The sequence below is a fragment of the Melampsora larici-populina genome (genome assembly GCF_000204055.1).
Source record: "Melampsora larici-populina 98AG31 unplaced genomic scaffold MELLAscaffold_117, whole genome shotgun sequence".
Lineage (NCBI taxonomy): Eukaryota > Fungi > Basidiomycota > Pucciniomycetes > Pucciniales > Melampsoraceae > Melampsora > Melampsora laricis-populina.
The window spans coordinates 1-22,237 of record NW_006768881.1 but is presented as its reverse complement, the minus strand read 5'-3'; the positions used below and the strand labels follow the sequence as shown (position 1 = coordinate 22,237).

The 22,237-nt window shown below is 42.1% G+C and overlaps 4 protein-coding genes across 4 annotated transcripts; all 4 read right to left on the bottom strand.

Moving 5' to 3' along the window:
- Window positions 1-2,703: 2,703 nt before the first annotated feature.
- Window positions 2,704-4,167, bottom strand: MELLADRAFT_84539 (uncharacterized protein; the record flags this gene model as incomplete). The annotated part of the gene is made up of 1 exon (XM_007418977.1): window positions 2,704-4,167. The coding sequence occupies one exon, from the start codon at window positions 4,165-4,167 to the stop codon at window positions 2,704-2,706; it is 1,464 nt and encodes a 487-aa protein (XP_007419039.1).
- A 3,912-nt stretch (window positions 4,168-8,079) lies between these two features.
- Window positions 8,080-8,496, bottom strand: MELLADRAFT_69830 (uncharacterized protein; the record flags this gene model as incomplete). The annotated part of the gene is made up of 1 exon (XM_007418976.1): window positions 8,080-8,496. The coding sequence occupies one exon, from the start codon at window positions 8,494-8,496 to the stop codon at window positions 8,080-8,082; it is 417 nt and encodes a 138-aa protein (XP_007419038.1).
- A 531-nt stretch (window positions 8,497-9,027) lies between these two features.
- Window positions 9,028-9,696, bottom strand: MELLADRAFT_84538 (uncharacterized protein; the record flags this gene model as incomplete). The annotated part of the gene is made up of 1 exon (XM_007418975.1): window positions 9,028-9,696. One exon carries the CDS (start codon window positions 9,694-9,696, stop codon window positions 9,028-9,030), a length of 669 nt encoding a protein of 222 aa, XP_007419037.1.
- A 6,958-nt stretch (window positions 9,697-16,654) lies between these two features.
- On the bottom strand, window positions 16,655-17,670 carry MELLADRAFT_84537 (uncharacterized protein; the record flags this gene model as incomplete). The annotated part of the gene is made up of 5 exons (XM_007418974.1): window positions 16,655-16,681; window positions 16,818-16,994; window positions 17,112-17,130; window positions 17,177-17,342; window positions 17,643-17,670. The coding sequence occupies 5 exons, from the start codon at window positions 17,668-17,670 to the stop codon at window positions 16,655-16,657; spliced, it is 417 nt and encodes a 138-aa protein (XP_007419036.1).
- Window positions 17,671-22,237: the final 4,567 nt, after the last annotated feature.

Genomic DNA, 22,237 nt, shown 5'->3' with positions numbered 1-22,237 from the left:
GCCATCTGCCAAGCTACCAATCCCGCTAGGTACTTCTCTAATGTCTTCGCCTTCACCTCTTGTTTTGCTGAAGTTTCTTTCCTCAAATTCGACGCACCTGCCCCAAACTCGGAAACCGTAAACGTCTCGATCTAACCTCTCGTTCTTTGAAGCTTCTATTCATGAATTCGACGCACCTGCCCAAACTAAGAAACCGTAAACGTCTTGATCCACTAGCGGAAAGGCGGTCTCCCATTTCTTCCCGCGGCTGTCGAAGTACTCCTTATACTTCGTTACTGCGCTCCCATACCCTTGCAACGTAGTATCCGCCCAGGTACCTTCGACCATATGGTGTGCGACTTGCAGCTTCGTCTCGTCCTGGATGTTCTTCTCGATCATTTTAAATTTGAGTTTTTTGACATTCTCCATGATTGTTCTTCCGTTTTCTTGGCTGAGATTCTACTAGGTAATCTGTTAAATCTTCTGGCAGATTGAAGCTGATTCGATTGGTCTCTTCTCTCGTGATGTCTGTTCCTCTGGAGAGTGCGTCCGCCTCGTTAGTCTTCGATGTAACCCGTTTCTCCTCTAAGTCACAATCGAGCTCCGCCAATCGGCGTTGAATCTTCCGCCATTTGTTGTTGACTGCGACGTGTTTCGACTTCAAGTTTTGCACCACCGCCTCTGCGGTAGTGTTATCCGTCAAGAATAGAAACTTCTGGCCTTTCACCTCTACTGTCCTTGCTGCAATCTCTAAACCAAGCCTTATCGCCACGGTTTCTGCCCACGCAATGTCTCTCTTTACTCCAAGAGCATCGGTTTCCGACCAGTTTGGCTTCAGCTCCCACTGGTTCCACTTCACCCCAATCATGACTCCGATTCCGAATCCTGTGGACGCGTCGCCTACCCAACCTATGTCTATCGCCTTCCTTCTAGGCACCAGTTTCCTGTTCTCAAAATTCTTCAGGACCCTCTTCCACCCCCAGAGGTCCTCCAACACGTTCTTTGGCATCGCTCGTCTTGCCGACTTATTCACCCATGTCGCTAGCCAGTTATAAAAACTTGGACAGAAACATTTCATCTGGGGCACAATATTTGTGAGATGTATGAGCCTTCCTATCAGCTTCTCTATTTTTTTGTGAGTGTGACCGTTCTGCCTCGTCAAGGCTTCGTCAACTTGCTGTCTTCTCATTGCTAATTTCTCCTCCGGCAGTCTAACAGTTTTATCTTTCCCGTTCCATAAGAAGCCGATATACTTCTGCTCTGTCTTAAATCTGGCATATTTACCTTCATTTGTACGTACGCCCAACTCCGCGCTCGCTTCTACGACTTGCTGCATTGACACCTTTACTTTTTCGTCCTTCCTCCTCACAAATAGGTTGTCGTCGACCCACCTAAACACCATTAGGAAATTGAATTTCTTTTGCATGAGCTCCCTCCACGCGTCCGCTGGACCACCAAAGCTGCCACACCCAGCTACACCTCCGAATGAAACCCGTAAGTCTAGGTATATCTCTCCTTCCGGCCCTCGTACCATTAGGTACCTCCATTGTGATGGGTGGATGGGTATCTGTCGATACGCCTTCTCCCAATCAAATATCCCGAATTCCAACTCTTCCTCGTGGTCTATCAGGAACTGTAATACTCTGTCGAAATCATCCCAGGTTGTTCTGAATTGTGTTTTATCGACAAATGAGTTTACTGACGGAGTCTCTTTTTCGTTTTTTGGGTACGAAAGGTTGTTGATGATGCGAATCGTCCCGTCTCCATTCACCACACTTCCTACTGGGCTTGTGCGAAAGAATCCTATCCGGTCATACACCTCGTCTGCCGTGAATGGGCCAACCATCTTTCCAGCCTCCACTTCTTTCTTAATTTTCTCTCTTAACATATCTTTCTCCTCTGGTGTCCTGATGTGATTCTCAGGTGAGTAGTACGTCCGGCCTTCTAGCGTGTGTTCTGGTATTCCTTGATGGAAACCAAGCTTGAAGCCTTAGATAATGTTCATGTGTTTCACCTCGACTTTTAATTTCTTTGCTAATTCAAACCAGGCCTTTAAATTCATCTTGCATTTAACGTCCGTCGGCCACGTTCTCGCTCCGCCTTCTGCGTTTACAGCTTTTCTCGTTCTCTCACCGTTGGTCGGCATCCCTTCCTCGCCAATCTTTCCCTGTTGGTTAATGGGTATTTCCATTTCTATCTCTAGTGATGCTTTCCCTTGGTGTTTGTTCATCTTTTCCGGCTCCTCACCGACACCGCTCTCTGGATCTATTGCACTCGATTGGCTAACCACAAAGGAATTTGAAAAAAGGCAAGTCAACATCTCTCCTCCTCGTATTCTCTCATTTGGACTCTCGGGGGACTAGGGAGTTTCTGAACTGCGTGGTTGACTATATCTATTGCATGTCTCCTCTCATGACTGGTTTCTGTCTACATCTGCTCTACGCGTACACAACACACGGCACTTTGGGACGGGACAAAAGAGGGGGGGGATGAATTGAATTTGTCGTAAACGTAGGAAAAATTCCGAGAATCATATATCTCTTTCCATCCTCCTTCTACCCGGAAATATATATATGTTTTCCTTTTTGGGCGTGCAGGCTTCCCTCTTTGTCTTGGATCATGGTTTCTTTTTGGATAGGAGCAGAGAATCCGGGGGGTAAGAGAGGTTGGGTGGAATCAATGACAAACTCAGGTATGTCCCTCGAACCCTTCAAGCATTATGACTTACCAGGTTGACTTAGCTCCACCTGTGTTCTTTGCTCCCCCAAAGTTCGCTCCTCCTTTTGAAGTCGACGATCCCTCTCCGTTCGGGTAATTGTTCACGAACGGTGCCCCATTGGTGCTTGTGTGGTCACTCCACCCATTCCCGTATGATTGCGTTTGGTTTGGGAAACTGAAGGGCCTGAACGGATTTGAGTTGTACGGAGCTGGTTGTGGGGCTGGTTGAAATGGCTGGTCATGACCAAATGTTCCCCCTGTGTTCGGTACGTTGAAAACGCTATTGGGTGCTCCGAAATAGCTGGCTCCTCCGTTATTCCGCTTGTCCCAAAGATTGTTTTTCTGTCTCTTTCCCCGTCCTCGCCATCCAACTCCTCCTCTATCGCTTCCTCCGCCTCTAGCATTACCTCCTGATGCAAATTGGTGTTTTTCAAATCCAGTGAGTTTCGGGGCTGTGGGCTGGATGGCCATCTGGACCGTCTGTTCTGCTAGAACCTTTTGCCCAGCTGCGTAAGGATTTTCTGCAAAACTTCTTTCCCCTAGAGATTCGGCCTTATCTTTTGCCGCCCGTAGGATATCCTCGTGTAAGACACCTGCGCGACACATTTCACGTTTTCCAGATTCTCCAATCCTCACCTGCATCACAAGTTGTCTGACTTTCATGCAATATCTGAGTGCTATCATCCAGCAGCCTGTTGATCTTCTGATCTCGATGACATTTTTCTTATGCTCTTTCAGCATCTTGGCGCATGTTTTCATGTGATATTGCTCCTCTACGTATCGTATAAACAGATCAATGGCGTCAATCCAGTCTCCGTAGGTCAGGAGCAGCTCCTCTTTCGGGGTAAGACCTGTGTAAGTGGCTGATTCTTCCTCCTGTAGTTCTTTCAGCGATTTCGTCTTCTTGTTACTAGCTTTTTGGGAATCCGCATCAATCCACTCCATGTTGAATACTGTCAACGGTACGTAGCTCTGTAGTTTTGTCATGCGTTTGTTGATCCCACTTGACAATTGAAGGAGGTTTGAGTTTGAGAATTGCTTATCAACAAAGACTATGTCGCTCTCTGGGTCTACTAGGTCCCTGATCTCTCGTTCCCTCTTCTGCGGTTTCTCAAGTCTAGGCTGCTCTTCTGACTTCTCCGGTCTACTTGGTTCATCGTTCCCAGCAATTAGAGAGGCAGTCCTTTGGCGTTTAGGTCGCTCGTTCTGATGCTCCAGAGGTTGTTCGACGTCTTCGCATTTCGCGGCTCTTAGGTCTTCCAGGTCGTATGGGACGACTCCATACGCTGCCTTATATGCCTTCAGCATCAACCTTCCGACTTCTAACTTGTTGTCGGCGTATGTTCCCACTATGGACTTCCACCACAGGTCTCTAGCCTGGTATCCTGTGCTCTTCGGCTGGCTTGCTACAGCAAGTTTTATATAGAAAGGATTCAATTCAGATATTAGTTTTCTCCCCTCTTCCGACATCTTGTCTAGTAGGTGTTAAGAAAATTCAAATAAAACATTTTTTTTTAAAAAAGGTCAGATCTAGCTCTGCCTGCCTTGGTTCAACCGGTTTTTGGTCATTGGAAGTTACTAATCTCTGTGACGTCTCATTGGTTCATCTTTTTCCAGATGTAGCTCTGTCTGCCTCAGCTCTGCTGGATCATCTATCTGGGCTATTTCGATAATCAGGATATAGCCCCTGCCGCCTCAACTACTTGTGTTGGAGCCCTCTCTTTTCTCCCCTCTCCGATGGGTTGACTAAGACTCTTTTTAAGATGATATGAGAGAAAATGATGAAAAAGATAAAGAATGTTGGAAATGCAAAGCGAAGCGGTTTGGTTGTCTTACGGTTTATTCGTATCGTCAGCCTTCCTCTCGGTTCCCCTGCCTGGCCTCCTTGCAGTGAATCTTCCTTCGCCATTTCCCCATTTTCTTCTTCTGACTCTCTGTCGTCTTCTTCCTCTTCTTCTCTCTGATCGTCTCCGCTTCCGTCGTTTGCTTCTTGTGTTTCCGGTACCAAGACCCTTGCTCCGCCTTCCTCTCTGTTCCGGGATTGACTCCTCGTTCCTGCTCCCTCTGTTCCGTCTTTCAGTGCCTCTTCGGCTAATCTTCTAGCTTCTTGTAAAGTTTCGTCAAATGTTGCCATTTCTTCTCTTGGTTGTCTGATGTTCTAAAAAACTTCTGATATAAGAAACTAAAAGAATTTTTAATGATGAACTAAAGATCACGAGAGTTGCGAGAGAAAGCGGTGAGTTGTGTTTCTTGATGGAACAGGCTTGTTCTGCAAGGGTCTTGAGTTGTATAAAATTTACTTTGTGCAAATTTTCCTTCAACTCAATTCTACAAAGAGCCGCATGCGCGACCCCTCGCTACAAGCATCTTCTTACATCCCTTACACAACTTCACAGCCCATGGAATTCCACACCAAGTCGTGCCTTGGTTGGTGCTCACACTCCAAGCGCAGTGGGCAACCACCTCATCCATTTTTATTATCCTGTCTTCTGTGGGTCCCCAAGCGCGAATATTGAATTGTACATCATCAGCTTGTAAGTTAGAGAAAGGGTTGTATGAGTCTGGTGGTAAATGTGGAAAACGTTGAATGTGTATCCACGTCTCAAGGTGATTTTCTGAAGATGTTGGTGCCCGGTGGTGAGTAAAGATTGAAAATATCCTACCAAACTCAGTGACTTCATGATCACCTGAACAAGATTTGAAGACCACAAAGCTGTTCTTAGCGCTTTCTGTAAAGCTTGAATATGTTACGTCTCTGTGCACAAGGTGTTTCAAGAAATGTGCTTGAGCTGGGAGCGGTGCAGAACCTTTAGACTTGTGCTTTGATAACAAACACCAGTCTTCTGGAAGCATCCATACACATTTTTCCTGCTCTTCTTCATTCAAACGCTTGATGAGAAGTTTCAGTACATTTTTGTCGAGTGGATTCCGAGTTGAATTCGACAAAGGCTTGGACTTTGGACTTGGAGGGTCATAAAGCTCTTCCAGCCTAGTTTTATACGGTGCGAGAACGTCCGGCAGCTTATTATCATTCATCAGGGCAGATATATTGCCTGCTCAACAATAATTTTGGAGGAAAGTCATCTCCAGCTCTCCTGGTAAATTTGTTTTGAAGAAACTTGTCAGCTGAGTTACTCGATGTATGTATATATATGAATCATAACCTTAGACTCACCGACATGATTATTATGACAAGCTTTGAGTATGCTGCCCATAAGCCTCTCAAAGGGGAAAGACCACCATGCCCTTACCGGTCCAAACCGGTCAAGACAGTCGGCCAAGTGAATCGCCATGTGGTGGTTTGGTGCAAGATGGCAGTGCGTGAAAAGAGCTAACGAACCCTTGAAATAATTTTGAATATGTAGTCAATATCTGTCAATTTGATCTGCACAGATAGATCATTTGAGCGCCAGGTTGACAAGTGATACAAGATCACAAAAGTTTTTGAGCAGAGATAGTTTGCTCTGATCTTTCCCAGCCCATAACGGTATAAGTATAAGAGGCAACTGAATGGAGAACAAATATCTCCATTCGTCAGCTTTAAGCTTGCCAAACGAGGCTTTCCCTAGGACTGGTATTGCTCGTTTGATCCAAGATGGTATCTGTATTTGGGGTAAAAGAGCGTTGATCCTCTTAAGCATAGAAGCATCAAAAACAACCTCATCCATTGGTGGAGCTTCCCACACTCCGTTCCATCCAACATCAGCTAGCGGTTCAAAATCATCATCACTCGTTGAAGTGTTGTCACTAAGCTCGATTTCCTCTTCATCTTGAACTTCTTGATCAGCGGTCTCAGACTCCTTCATGTAATTTCTTGGTGGAAGAGGGTCGGAGCGTTCAGCTAGAAGCTGTAGGAGCTCTGAAGTTGGAACTGGAAGGTGAATTTCTTCCTCATTTTTGACATCACTCATAGACCAAAATCTTCGAAGATGCCACGATAGTAGCCCCAGTAGGAGGTTGTGCATTGAATCCACAACATGAAAGTCAATGATATCCCAGTATTCAAGCTCTACAAGCACTGAATAACGTACCCCATGTGTCTGAAAAATTTCCTGACGCTCCTCCACACTGTTTGCATCACGAGCTTCATATGCCCACTTCTTGTGCTCCTCCTTATCACGGAAACGCCATGTAGTGGGGTCGAGGTTGTTGATCTCCTTTTTGATCAGATGGCAGCCTGAACAGAAGTTTGATGCAGTAGCACTTGGGAAGCCAAGTGAACGTCTGATGGCAGGGATATCGGCTACAAACGGTAGTAAAGCAGCCTTCATCAGGCGTCCATGCGGGAAAGAATAGGTTCGAGAGAGTAAGACTCCAGGGCTCCATATCCTCTGAAGCTGTGTCACAATTGGACGTAAATTCCAGTTTGTCTGCTCAAGCGATGGTTCTCAAGGACCAGGCGCAATCCCCACTAAAAAGACGTTCTCCAGTCTATGTCGAATCTTGACCGGAAGAGTGAGACACACCATAACAATGAAAGTGATGGAGACGTGGTGGCTGCTGGTTTTATTTCCAAACGGGTTGATTGCATCCACAAACATTGCAAACACCAGGTTACCGCTGGTAGCTGTAAATTGCTTTCCGTCAGGTCCTTTGAACTCTTTCCAAACTCTTGATTGGTGGATATCAGATATGGACTCGTCTTTATCAAATGGTTTTCTAGATTCAAGAAGTGATTCGTCAAGCCATTCTTCAATATTTGGACGTGAGAATAAACGTGCAATCCAATCAGAAATATCTTGTACAGCATACTTTCTTATTGCAACTTTCTTTCCTCTTGCAAACTTTAAGAGGGGAGCAAGACAGGTTGTTTCAGAAAGGTCAGGTTCGAAATCTTCTACAGTGTCACTAGTTTTGGTATTTGGGTTGAATGAATCCGGAGGCCCGCCAGGAATACTTGCAACTTGATGAGTACAGATATCTGGTTCTTCATCAAGTGGATACATGGCGAAACATTTTGTACAAAAGTTCATCAACATGCAACGTGGATCGATGTTCAGCCATCCAATTGCAGTGGCCAATGTCTTTGGAATTCTGGTAAAAGCTTAAGTTCTGAGCGAGAGAGCTCTCCAGGAGAGTTGTTTGGCAGAAGGCCTGTAGTCATTGAAAGCTCGATAGTGATGCGATGTATATCCATAAGCCAAGAGGCTGTTCGACCAGACAGGTTATCGAATATACTCATGATCGAAGTTGACAACGCCACGTGAAGCAGAAGAGGGTTGATTTCCTTCAAGCTGAACTTAAAAAAATGATCTACGGAGAAAGAGTATCATACCACGGCTTAGAAACAAATATCAAGTAGCCAAGCAAACTCTACCATCACGTACCGCAATTGTAAGACGGAATGGAGGAATCCGTTGTATTGTTATAATGTACATCTATCTATTCAATGTCTTCCGTGGTGACATTTGCTGAAGCCCTACGTTCAGTGGTACCAGAAGCAAAACGTGAAGAGCCCTGAGAGGCTCTTGTAAGCCTTGTACGTAGTTCTGGAGCATCGGCGGCAGAAGGTTGCTCGCGCAGATGCTCATTTGGAAGATTAAGTCGTTCAAAAGGCGCCACCAGATCGTCAGGAGCTTCTTGACGGGCGTTCGCAGATGAAGCAGAGGCTGAATTTGCCTCGAGAGCTTGCTTGCGCCGATCAGCAAGTGTGTGAGCGTCGCAAGTAGCGGGTAACACCTCAACCCCATTTTGAAACCGACCGGAAGGATCAATGTACACGCCGAGGTAACATTCTCGAGCTTTACAGCGACAGACAACACAGTGGGCATGTTGTATCTTCTTGGACGAAGCAGACATGAGACAATTTTCTTGAATTGAAAAGGGGAGATCAAAGCAGATGAACTGAACAACGTTTTTGTTGTTTTGTAGTTTTTGAAGGATTTGAAAGAAAAAGAATCATGATGGAAGGCCGCACACAAGAATTCAAGAAGAGAGACAGGAAGCGGTATATTTTAGTATCTTACAACGCCATGAAACAAGTACGAATCTAGAAGTATGAAGTCATCCTAAAGCGATAGATACCATCCTGCTAACTTCATACAGATACTGCTGCATCTTATAAGCCCACCAGCTACCCACACTTCACAAGAAAGACATGTTTTCGGAACTACACCATAATCTGACACATTGATTAGATTGAAAATAAAACAAGCGAGCAGGACACTAATGTGATTGATTGGATCGATCTGCATTGAGTCTTGACTGATTGGTGATCTGCTTTGCTAGATATGCCTAATAGAAATAAATTGTTTCAGCATTTGAATCCAGCTAAAAAACTATACGAAAGTCAAAAACGTACCCAAGTCATGAAACTCACAATGCTGGAAACTAGGATATGATCGAGTAATGAAACCCGGCAATCAAGGCTCCAGGCTCCAATTTTGCTGCCAGGATGAATTGTAGATAACAATCCACAAGAACCTGATGAGTCATGGGGATTGAATGCACAAATACTTGAGGCGCGTAGCATTGTAAGGCAAGTCGAAGCTCTTCTGAGTCCTCGCCACTGACCGCATTCGCTTTCAAAACTCCAGGTTTTCGGATGGTTTCAGTTTGACCGGGGATCACCAGGTCCTTATCAACATGCTCTTTGTATAGTAAAAGCAATCCATTGCGCCTAGCGTTTGTAGGTACGGGAGCGTTGGGAGCTTTGCGTTTGATGGCGTCCAACAGCATCTTTCGGGTGGTTTTTCGGCCCAGAGGATTGAAGTCAAGGTTTTTGTCATCTTGATCCGTTTCCATGGCAGGAGGAGGGCGAGGAATCAAGAAGTCTGAAAGTTGTGGGCGTAATTCTTTCTTGAAGGCAGCATTAAGATCAGCTTTGAGGTGAGATATACGAGACTTTGTCTTCGGGTTGAAGTGAACTAAAATTCGATAAAATTGGGCCTTCAAGATCTTTTTATATTGTAATTCATAATCTTCGTCAAGAAAGACATGGAGATCCTCGGGGAGCGTTTGAATCAAAGACCATATCTGGGTGTTGTGATGTGATGACATGGTCGCACGTAGAGGAGGTACTGAATTCGAAGGTGGTTCAGAAGGGAATGGTGGAGATGATCCGGAGGCTGGTTTTTCAGTCTGATCGCTAGCATTTGTCGGACTAAGAGGAGAGTTTCAGTCCTGACCACTATTCTTACGATTCTTGCTGCGAGTCATATTCAACAATTGAGTGAAGTATATATCAGGAGTTGGAAGAAGCTGATCAAAAGCTATATAACGTATAAATTGAACGGATAAATATTAATAGTGATCTATATCAATAGAAATTTATTCAAACTACGGTCATACATGGAACTTACCCCGGTAATTAGCGAACGGGCTAGAGGAGGGAGATTGACGAGACGATCTAGAATAGGGTGGAGCAAGAGGACGAGAATCAAAACCAATGGACCAATCTATATATAGAGCCCTATAGAGCCTTGAGCGTGCTAATCAATCGGATCAAATACTGATTTCGTGGTATCACTCATCTAAGGGGCTGGTTGCATGGAATGTCATGATAAGGATGATTCGTTGAGGTATCTTCGAGGAGCTATAGTTACAGGTAAAATTTTTAAAAGGGATGATTCGATCAGATGGATGACAGACAAATAAAAGGACAAAAGACTACATACCTCAATCTCCATGAGACAACCCCATAACTATGCAACATATTGACCAAACAACGCACTGCAAGTCATGTTGATAACTGATTGATATTGTAGCGGCCCATGTCCAAAATCGTATCTTGATGATTCGTACGTAGAATAAGGAATAGACTTGAATTTATATCTTGTGATTGAAATGTTGATCCTAATTGTACTACAGATTGAGTCAATGCGACTCCTTCAAGCTTGAAAGGGTAAACTTGTTGAAGTGAAGGAACGAGAAAACACAAAAAAAACAATATGACATGGCTCAGCAAATAAACTCTACTAATTAGAATTAAACTGTGAAAACACAGACGACACTTTTCTGTGTGTCTTTGAGGTAACTCACAGGGTGACCGTCAAAGTGCTTGTTTAAAAATATGAAAGCATATATCGCCTTTCACATTCTCAGACAGTATAATGGTTTCCAGATGAGTTGACTTTGCTAAATTGGGAGGGCCTTTGGGATGGATTATCAACAGTTTTAAAAAAATACACCGTGTCAAGACATCTGAACAAGATCCAAAGAATGCTAAAGGTAATTACCAATGACTCTAGTATGACTGGTTGTTGACTCTGTGGAACATTTGATACTGTCTTTATCACATTTATTTTCGTTACATGTCACATACCCAACACCCAGGTTGTAACTCCCCAGTTTTCTAAACCTCTTGGTAAATATTATTATTTGGGTAGTGATAATCATTCTGATACTCAATAGGTAAAGTGCACTTTACAACCCGGAACTCATCAAATTATCAACTTCTGCGCCCCTGATTCGAATTTCAACACCTCACACACGTGGCTCCCATTGTACCCAATTCCGTCATCCGAGTGCTTTTCATTGGGGCAATCAGCATTAACGTAATAACAACACCGTAAAGCGGTTGTACGCAAGAATGAATGGGAGCTATCCAAAAGTTTGTCTATTCAGGATTGCGTGTGTGAAAGCTCATTTTGGGCGGACGGGTGAGTTGCAAATCAACGATTGAGTTGAGAACTGTCATAACCAAGAAGACGGAAGACGTGTGATTTGTTGAGAGCCAAGCCCGGTGCTGTATGCTTGAAGGGTGGTGTTCAGGCAGACAAGCAATTGGGAAGAGACACAGTGAGGTCAATAGCTTGGGGAGCCATTCGTGAGGAATCACAAATGAAGTGGGAGGAGGCTTGAGGCGCGTAAGAAAGAGATTAAATGGTTGGTACGTGTAAACCTCGAAATTTGGAATAGGGATTGGGAGTTTTTGGAGTTTTGCCGCCGAACACGGTCTGCCTTTAACTTGAATGATATACTATGATGAATGTTATTTATTATTACAACAGCCACAATTGGCCTAGACATTTAGAACATCACTAGCATTTAAGCGGCGGGCGCCGCTGTTGTTCAACCAAACTCAACATATTTGATCTGAAAGAGACAAAATTGTGACTTGATCACTTGGCAAAATGGCACTTGCTCAATCATTATAGACTGAATCTTGTAAGAATAAATCAAACTTGCTGCAACAAACGTCACAAGGACCTAGAGACAAATTTTTGGATATGTGATTGTACAACCAATATTAATCCATAGATTGACCTTAGGAAACAAATCATTTCATCAAGTGCTATAAAGTACCATAGAATAGTGTTACTGCCTTTGAGAATTGAGTGACAATATCTTTAATGGTATTGAGAGATGCCTCCTGATTCAATATATTGCTCACAGAATTTACAGCTGAATATCCCATGAAATTTTGTAGTCATGGTTGGTGGGATTGTTTGTCCAGTTGTGAATCCAAATTCTTCTATTGATGAAAGGGTGCCCAAGGAGCTATCATTTATACCTCCTTTGATGATGATATGTCTCTGTTTATGATTTGACTTCGAGAAGTGGTCTTTTATCCTTTGTATTCTTGACCAAAAGGACAATAAATCAGCTCAAGAATGGAATAGAGAGTGATAGATGATTTACTGACTCAAACCAGTCAAGAAAACAAATGCTAATCCTGATGTGTTCAAACCTGGAAATTCATTAACAGAAGTAGAAAGAACTGAAAGTATCCACCAATAAATCTGGACTTCAAAGCACCAGTGATCAAAATCACTCATGCTCAAGTTTACCAATGATTTTCATTGTTTTTTGAAAACTCTTGACTGGATCAAATTATGAAGTGAATCAACCGAGAGAATTGTTGTGATTTCAAATCTGAAGTCTTTGATTTTATTATACAAATATCTGATTGGGATCATTCAGGTTTCTGAGGTGTGGAATTTGTGTCCTAAGCAACATGTTCTTCATTAGATTGGTGCAAAGCTTGTGAGAGGATCTAAAAGTTGAAGGTGAGTATCTACCTACATATTATATAAAGGAAAGTGGTTTAGGGAAACAAAGAGGATATCATGCCTCTATGTAAGGCTTGAATCCCATTTAGAACCACACTTGACCGTTTGGGAGATCCCACAACATCTCATTATAAGCCCCATAATTACCTTTCACATGTCACATCTCATGTTTGAAATGAGATAGTTAATGTGAGTGTTATGAAAATGTGGAAAAGGGTGTTAATGTTTCCCTTTTGGGAATAAGTTGTGTGTGATTTGAGTTTCATTTTTCTTTTTCTTTTTGAGTGTGTCTGCTTTTCCGGTGTCTTATTCGTATATAAGCCTAGTAATGTTTGTCAAACAAATTCTTTGTCCTTATCAAAAAGAACCTGTAAGTCTTTTTCCTTATACTAACTCCTCACCACATTATTATCACATTCAATGTAACATCTTTTGATTTGGTTCAAAAGCTTTGAAGCAAAAAATCCAAAGAAAAACTCTCATATCAAGGTTTATCACTGTTGTATCTTATGTGGTTGTTTAACATGAGTGTCAAGAAGAAGAAAAAGATGTTCAAAATGAGTGATCATCAATTATGGAAAACCTGATCAGCTGATTTGAAAGGTTATTTTTTGGAGTCAGAAGACAGTCAGGTCTATCACAATTTGATGCTCTTGCTTGAACCTATGTGGAGGCTGGGTGCCAAAGTTCCTCAAAGCCTAGATAAAGCCATAGTAATTTACACATGTGATATTCACAATGTCCAATGATTGCACTTCAAAGTTGGACTATCTGAGACTGTTCTTTGCTGTTTGGATCTTCATCTTCTATAATGATTGTTTGAATTTGAATCACTGGTAAGTTTTGTGTAGTTGGGAGTCAATCAAATGATCAATTGAACTATGATATTATGGATCAAATGCTTGACATTCACGTGGTGGGCGGGGTGCAATTGGCCTGCCCCCGGGGCAGGCCTTTTGGGGTCGGTTTTCCGGTTCGCATGCCCATGTTAGGTTTAGGCCTATTCCACCCAGTTACTGTGTGATTATGGGTGAGATTTTTTTTAGTATCAATAAATTTTTCAAATCACACCTCACAGTGCTCAACTTTACAACACATCCCCAATCTCAAAGCCACAGTCAGCTACTATGCTTTTGGATGATTTTTCTGAGAACATGGATTGGGATGAGGATGAGATTCTTGATGTTTAACTTTGATTACCGTTGATGAAATGTACAGTGGTACTATTATGAAATACAAAAGAAGCCCTTTCTGATGTTGTTGAGCCTTTTTTACCTTTTTTTTGCTTTGTGGGTAGATTTTGACACCTCAGAGGCACGCCTCAGCGCCCCCACTATAGGTGTGCCTTTGGAAAGTCCAAGAGCCGTGCCTGGGCCCGCCCTAAATCCAACACCTGTGCCCACCACATGACTTGACATTCAAGAGAAAGAAAAATAGATTCATTCCAATGAAAATTATATTGATATATTCAACATCAATCATTGGTATCCTGTTCATTGATTGGACAACAACAACAAAAGAAGCAGCAGAATCTAACTGACAGTGATTATGCTACCACCAGAATTAAAACATCACAGTACTTGAGTTCCACAACATCATTGTCTTTGTGCAGCGCAAGGTGCTTAAATGACAATCACACCTATGAACTATCAACTATGTATCACATCAGCTGTGCATTTACCTTCTGATGGTGTTGATTGCACAGCTTGATTTGCAAAAGTTGAAATTGATCAATATAACATGATTGATGATGTGGGTTCATTTGAATTTATTCAGTCATGTGGTTGATTAGCTATGATTTGGTTTATGGGATTGCACTTACCCTCTTGTGGAACCCCAATTTGTTAAGCAACAAAGGGTGTTCAGAGCACTGAAAAACTACTGTTCAATGGTGATACAGATGAATTGATTGATTTAAAACGGTCTAATCAAAGTCCCATAAGAAACATTATAAATGTCAACTTTACATACTGCTCTTGACCAAAAAAAACTTTGATTTCATTGGTTTTTCTTTGGGATCTGATTCAGGAAAGTGTTGAGTAACTTGATAGGTATCAATGTCTAACTTGTGCTTTCAAAGTACTGGTCACAAATCTGAATTCAGAGCGGGGAAAAAATATACTCAGCGATAAATCAGACATTAAATCATTTCAGATCATTTCCCATTTGATTACAAAAGATTGTTTAAAGTCAAGTAACTGCTTACCTAGAAAAATCTATTTCTAGTTGGTAACCCAGTTTCATGTGCAATCATCTCAGAGTCCAAGCTTTGATTTTGTGATTTTAAACCACTTTTCCAGGCACTTCATGCAGGATGTTGATGAAGTCAATTATATGTACCATACCAAGCTTTGAGATAGATTCCGGATAAACAGGTATGATCAAAATGAACTTTATTGAGTGTTCATCTTTGTATTCACTCATAGCAGCTGCACTTTTTTGTTTTTGATTCAACTGGATATTGTTAACCTCATGACAAATTGAAATTGTGATTGAATCAGTCTCTTCTGGTAACACCTTTGGATCTAAAGAAGGAAGATTAGAATTTTGGAGATTAGAAGTAAATGGCGAAATCAAGATTGGCAAAGTGAGTATGAGTATTTAAAATTTACCTATGATCTGATGAATCACCTTTTTGCTACATATTTCAAATTTACTCTACTTATCTTCTCACATGAAGTTGTGATGAAACACTTCCATAAGATACATTACAACAACGTTGAAGGTAGAATCAGTCAGATTAAAAAAGTCATGTCATCAAAACAATCCATCAACTTGAAATCACAAATCATTTGTTCAATCAATTGGTTCATTACATCTCATTACTCATCATCTCATTTGGAGACCTTCTGATAATCAACTTGATCCATCAAGTCAAATTCAATCTTCAATCAATCAAGCCAAAGAAAAAGAAGTTTAGGTGAGTTAATCAATTGCATCAAACTTATAATATGGCCGGAAACTGATTAAATATCTAAATCATACTTTACAATCAGTTTACAAATGCACTCATTGCCACCGTTCAGTATTTTCCATCTCAACCAGAGCCAAATGTCTCAATCAGTTTGGTAAACTTTATCCATTATACTGTTACTTTTATTTTGGGTTGATTTGGATGTGGCGAGGGATTGGAGGTGATCTGAAATATGATGGTGTAGTTGGAGTGGATTGATTGGGATCCAAAAAGCAGTAGCTACTTCATCGGATCCAGTTTCTAATTTGAATTCTAGATCATCTTCAATTGTCTTTGAATAGAGATAAATGTACCCAAATAAAATTATTGATAATCTTTTACCCATGAAGCGGTGATTTATCTATTATCTAATTGACTGATTGATATAAAATCTTTTTTGCTAAATCAAGTCCAACTTCCTCAAATGGTTTTCGGAATGCGCAAAATTGCAAAACTTCATCCTCTGGTTCCATACGTCCACATGGAACTGTGAAATGTGATGACCAGATATCGTGTCATCTTTTTATGAATAAGATTTTGTCTTTTGTGTTTTGAATCCATGATTTTGAGAGTTTGTTCATTTGAAATCAAATTTACGTATGGTGTTGAATTACTAATTGGAATGGACGCTTAGGTTGAAATTGATATTCTTGAATTTCATTCAAATTAAATTTTGTATGATTCTAAGTTTTTCTTGGTGCAAAGTCGAGTTAATTGAAGAAGATGAAGGATGGTGATTGAGGTGAACTTGATGATATAGTAGTAGATGGGGTGAAATCAGGTTTAATTCAAATAACTATTTTCAGAAAACTAAGATTCATTGTTAGATCTGTTGTCAAAAATGATGATATCATCAGAAGTTATACTATACTTAACTGATAGGCTTTTTTAGTTATACCATGATATCAAGATGGTCCTGCTGATGGGTTGCATCGCCAATTGAATGTTTTGATTTTTGACAAGTTTTGTCTTCGTCGGTGTTGGTTGCTGATGAGGATAGGTTGAGTTTTATTTATAGATAGAATTCCTCGATGTAATTTATCTAGATAATTCATGATTCTTGAGCTGTGGATAGAGTCTACAAAACAAACCGATGGAAATGGAGCATAATTTTTTTCAACTTGTCACACTTGAATGTCAGGGATAAGATAATTACGGCTCGGGGATAGGAACCGGGGCAAAGGACTTTGGTTAGTATATAGATTGAACCTCACCTGAAAGAGTGAAACTTTGGCCGGAGCACTTGAGTTGATACAATTTGCTTTGATCAATATTAGAATGCTACCACCATGTTTGAGCAAATGATGAGCGTTCGAATAGAGGATTCCTGCTTGATTTGATTGTGCTACATAGGCAAAGATGACATCTACCATTCCTCCGAGCATCCTGCACTTGTGTCATGCATCTTCAACAATAGCTAATCGTACAAAACAGATAAAAATATCTGTAACAATTATTTTCTGATCGTTCCAATATATGAAATGAGAAGTGTAAAGTGGAGTACTGACAGATGAGGTTTGTTCGTTTCTTAGCCATGTTATTAATCAAATCGCTTCCACTTCAATGAGAAAACACGACAGCATAGACTGTACCAGTAGGACCTACTACATCAGCCACATGACTAACACTCGTTCCACTTGTTGCACCAAGATAAAGAGATTTCCTTCCAGGAGCAATGTAAATATCATCTAAACCACCTGAACCACCAGCTGCTAATTTCAATCGGAAAGGATTCCATACTCGATATCCAATCTTTTCAAGTCAAGTTTACAGTTTGTCTTGGATCATTGATTGCGATTGAAACTTTGGTTTGAATCGATTTTCTTGAATTTGATTTGAAGTGGAATAGGATTTAAATTTTCTTGATCTAAAGTTGACTGAATTGAAGAAGTTGAAGATGATGCAAACTGAGGTGAACTTGATTATGAAGTAGTAGATGGAAGGAGATGAGGTCTAATTTGGCCAACTATTTCCAAAAAACTTAAACTTATTGTTAGATCTATGGTCAAGAAATGATGATATCAAAAGTAATACTTAACTGATAGCCGCACTTGCTCTCGAAGTCATGCAATGATATCAAGATCTGGTGGAGTTGCATTACCACTTGAACGTGTTTTTTAATGAGGTTCACTTGTGTTGTTGGCATCACTAATGAGGATAGGTTGAGTCAAATGTATCAATAAAAGTCCTTCATGAGGTAACCTTTCTGAATGATTAATGATTCTTGAGCTCCGAATGCAGTTGTCTACAAAACAAACAGATGAAAAGGAAGGATAAGTATCAACTTGTCACACCTCAATAATTATTCTAAATATGAAATCAAATCAAAATAATTGATGATGGTACCTAGATTTCCCAAACCGGCGTAGTTTGAAGCAGCCGTCGAGCAGTTCCACAGCAGCAAGGTTAATGGGCCATGTGATTTGTGAAAACTGTGCAGTGTGGTAAAAAGTCTTGATACTTCAGGAGAATTGTGATGCTTGATTTTCCGGGAATCCATGTGCTGTGAAGAGTCCATGATGTCCGTTAATGATTGACAGTGGTCATTGTTTTGGGAGAATTTCTGAGGTAAGGATTGACGTGGCGGGTATATGAGGGTATATGGTTGCATTCAAAAATGACAGTGGATGAAAATTGATTCACATTGGTGGATTTCTGCCTATGTACAAAACTCAAAAATCACGCTAATGGTGTATTTTTGTGAGTTTTGTAAGCGAACCCCTTCCAGGTTTAACTTGTATGATACCTGCTCATGTTATGTAAACATGAACAGGTACGAGAAAATTGGGGTCAGGGTGATCAACTCTGAGACAGCGGGTGGGCCTGCCTATTGTCTGTTACTATGTCAGCCTGAGACTTAAAACAGGTGGCTTTAAGAGAATCATAGCTGAATACTTGCGTACTTGATGCTTCTTGTTGGCTTTGTTACAGTAAGTTTACTGAGGTAAATTCAAGCCTTTATAACAGGAGCTGGCGACTCCATGTTGTCTTAGGTGCGGAATGGCTACCGCTGCCTGGTACTCGCTGAAAGGTCTGTTCCAATCAGGGCCTTCTGAGGTAGGTACAAGGGTACTCCTGTCTCAGGTTTACAAGTCAATCGTAATAGTCTAGTTTCTACGCATTGTTAAAGAGACAGCTTTATCAACAACATGCAAACGCCGCGAAGCGTGCCGCCGCACCACCTTCACAACGATAGCGCGGCAATTCACCGCAGTGTCATGACAAACCTATCGCAGTGTCGTCGCAGTGATTAAACATTGGATTGCGAAGGCGGCGCGGCTGAAAAAATCGCCGTGCGCTGTCGCAGTAACCTTCTTCTGCCTTTGGGTAATCATTTTTAAATTCATTTAACAAATCTTGAGCATTACCTAAAGCATCTTCTTTCTCCCACGAGTCCTCTTCTGGCCCGTATCCTTTCCAGATCAGCAAATATTCTAAATTGCCTCTTCTTCGTCTACAATCTAAGATTTCTTCAACTTCAAATTCTTCAACCCCATCAAGAACAATTGGCGCTGGAGTTGCTTGTTTTCTCTCGTCCACTACTGTATACGTAGGGTTCTATTAGGAGGGGGTGTAGCAAGTGGGTTGAGGTGATTAACCGTCTGACCCAACTCAGATTGTCAGGATAGTGTTGTTACAGGAATCTGGAGACCTCAAGGAGGTAACCTTGTGACCACTTCCAATAAAAATATTCTCTTAAACTGTTTAGGATTAAGGTTGTTTTCTTACTGGGGGTGGTGTGGGGGTATGCCCCGGTGGTAGACGTCTACCACCAAAATGACCGGCTCAACCGGGTTGAGAACAATTGAGAGTCATGGAATGACGTCTCGTTAAGATGCAGGACGCGTATTTCTGTTTGTGCATAACGCTTAAGGTTTCTCTCTTGTTCTTTCTAACATCATGACATCATAATGTGTTCGAGTGATTCATATAGATACAACAGTACCATTCTTACTTTGTTGTTCTTTTTCTCATTGAACTCATTATTAGTTTTCACAATCTTTCGTTTACTTAGATTGTGATTTCTTTTTGATCATATCAGTCTCTTGCGTAGACTGACATTAGATCTCCAATCTTCTCAGGTGTTAGTTGTGCTTTTTCTTTTCTAAAATAGTTCTCTTACAAATATTTGCAATCGAACTCATTATTAGTTTTCACAATCTTTCGTTTACTTAGATTGTGATTTCTTTTTGATCATATCAGTCTCTTGCGTAGACTGACATTAGATCTCCAATCTTCTCAGGTATTGTGATTTCTTTTCGATCATATCAGTCTCTTGCGTAGACTGACATTAGATCTCCAATCTTCTCAGATTACGAAATCTCTACCTGTAGTTCTCATTAGAACAAGGAGACCCGATCTGAGGTCTTCTCTTCCCCAATACTCACGGGGGACTGAGCCGTGAGCCTAGAGAAGACCCCATCCCTCGGTCCTCCGTGAGACCCCTACACCGTTACTTGGTATCCACCGCCTGCATAAAAGCGAGTAAAGAATGTTTCCATATACTTCAAATTCAGTAATCAGGCTGTACCAACATTTGAGTTCACCTGTACAATACATATTAAAAGGTCCAGAATCTTTCGGAAACAACCAGAAGAGACTGAGGCGTGCGGTGGCAAACTATCTGTCGATCCCCTTCAAGAGATTTCCCCTGTCTTGTCAAGTACGCTGAAGCTGCACTCATCTTTGATTGGGTCTGATCACTGGGAACACACTCCTCTCCAATCAGACGTGTTCACTCCTGGACAGAAGGGACAATGAACTCAAACCATGGGCAACGCTTGAGACATCCGAATTATGTGGGTTGTACCCATTCCAAATCTTTCAGTAATTTTACCGTTGACTTTAGGTCTTTTGCCGAGAACTTTCTCAGGTAAACCATATACGCGTCCGATGCCCAACGTCCACATCTTTTCAGTTTGTCTTTATCAGCACCCGGATTCCAACGGAGCGATGCACCGCCAATCCTAAATGAGTGTCCGTGAAGGAGCTGCTTCTTCTTTGAGCGTTTTGTATTCCAGATCGACCTGAACTGATTTATGGTTTCCACCTTTCCCAGACGGCACTTCCGTCCGCACTTTGAGTAAGAGAAGATTTTGTCTCTGGGTTTCCTAGGTTTGAAAGCAAACCACGACTCCAGCATCAAAACAGGGTCCAGCAGAGAATCCGTCCGATGTAGGTAAATCCATTGAGTTTCTCCTGGGTTAGCTGTCTTAGCGTTATGGACAGCAATTTTCACGTAGGATCTATCCTCTGCCCAGACCAGATCGTCCCATCTCGGCATCGATTTCTTCGAATCGTCTGTGATCAGTTCGCCTAGCCTGGCCGTTCCCCAAAACGCCACGAGAGCTACCGTTAGCATGGCCAGCTCTCTCTCGCCCTGGACTGACAACTCGTCGAACAGGATGACAAGATCGGATACCAGGACAGGAGGATGCTTCTTATCCGCCTCCGCCAGCTTTGCCTCGATTGTTTTTGATGCCTTCAGCAGTGGCCAAATGGAGTCATCAACTTTGGTAGGGTAGTCGACTCCATGGTAAGTGTGCCATGCCTTAATCCCCGCTATATAAGCCTTCAGTGTCGACAATCTAACTGATTCATCTTTTATTGCAAACTTCTTGTCTTTGATAGAGGCCCACACCGCAAACTCCCTCATTAGCGATGCTGAGATGGGGAGAAGGAGTGACTTGTCTACTCCCTTGACCGTGGAGAACCTGTGTAGCTTGATGATGCCCGAGTTGTAGCCCTTCAGGGTTCCGTTACTCCAGGCTCCCCGCAACAAGTGTCGTTTTACATCATCTGACTCCGACTCATTGACTCCTAGTGCGTCCTTCCGGAATGCCCAGAAAGGCTTCAGTACCCTTTGCAAATCTTTAGGATCGCTTCCCGGTTTGGACTTGGTTTTCTTCATCGTGAAGAGTCAATTTAGATGGATTGTTCTGGGACGGTGATGTTCGACGGATCGGCTGGAATTTTTGGCTCCAGAGAAACTTGCCACATCAAGCCAGATAAGTCGTTTGGGATCTCCACTCGGACTTCGTGAGCCCACGAAAGATCGCCCAAAATCCCTCTGGATAAATCATCTGCCGGATTGTCGTTAGATGAGACGCGTTTTGCCTTCACATTACATTCTAACTTGGTGAGTAATCGTTGGATTTCTTTCCACTCTTTGTTCACCCAAATGTCTTTTGACTTCCTTTTGTCTACCGTAGATTGTGACGTTGTGTTGTCCGTCCACACTACAAAATGTTTCCCCGCTACCTTTCTCAGCTGTCTCACTACTAGCAGGCCCAGGCGGATTGCCACCGTTTCTGCCCAAGCGATGGACCGCCTTTCGTTCGATAGGTTCAGCAGTTGCCATCCTTCCACGAACTTGAAACACGCCCAGTGTTGACCTACCAGTACTCCGATTCCAAAGGACGAGGATGCATCACCTGCCCAATTGATCTCTAGGGCTTTCAATTCCGGTATAAGGGGTCTGGAGTTAAAGGAGCCAAGGCACAGGTCCCATTCTTGTAAGTCTATTCTGGCTCTATTGGTCAGGTGTTGAAGAGCCTCCTTATTTTTCCAACTTTTCATCATTCGATAGAGTGAATTAACGTATGTTTCATGTGTGGGACAATGTTCATCGTGT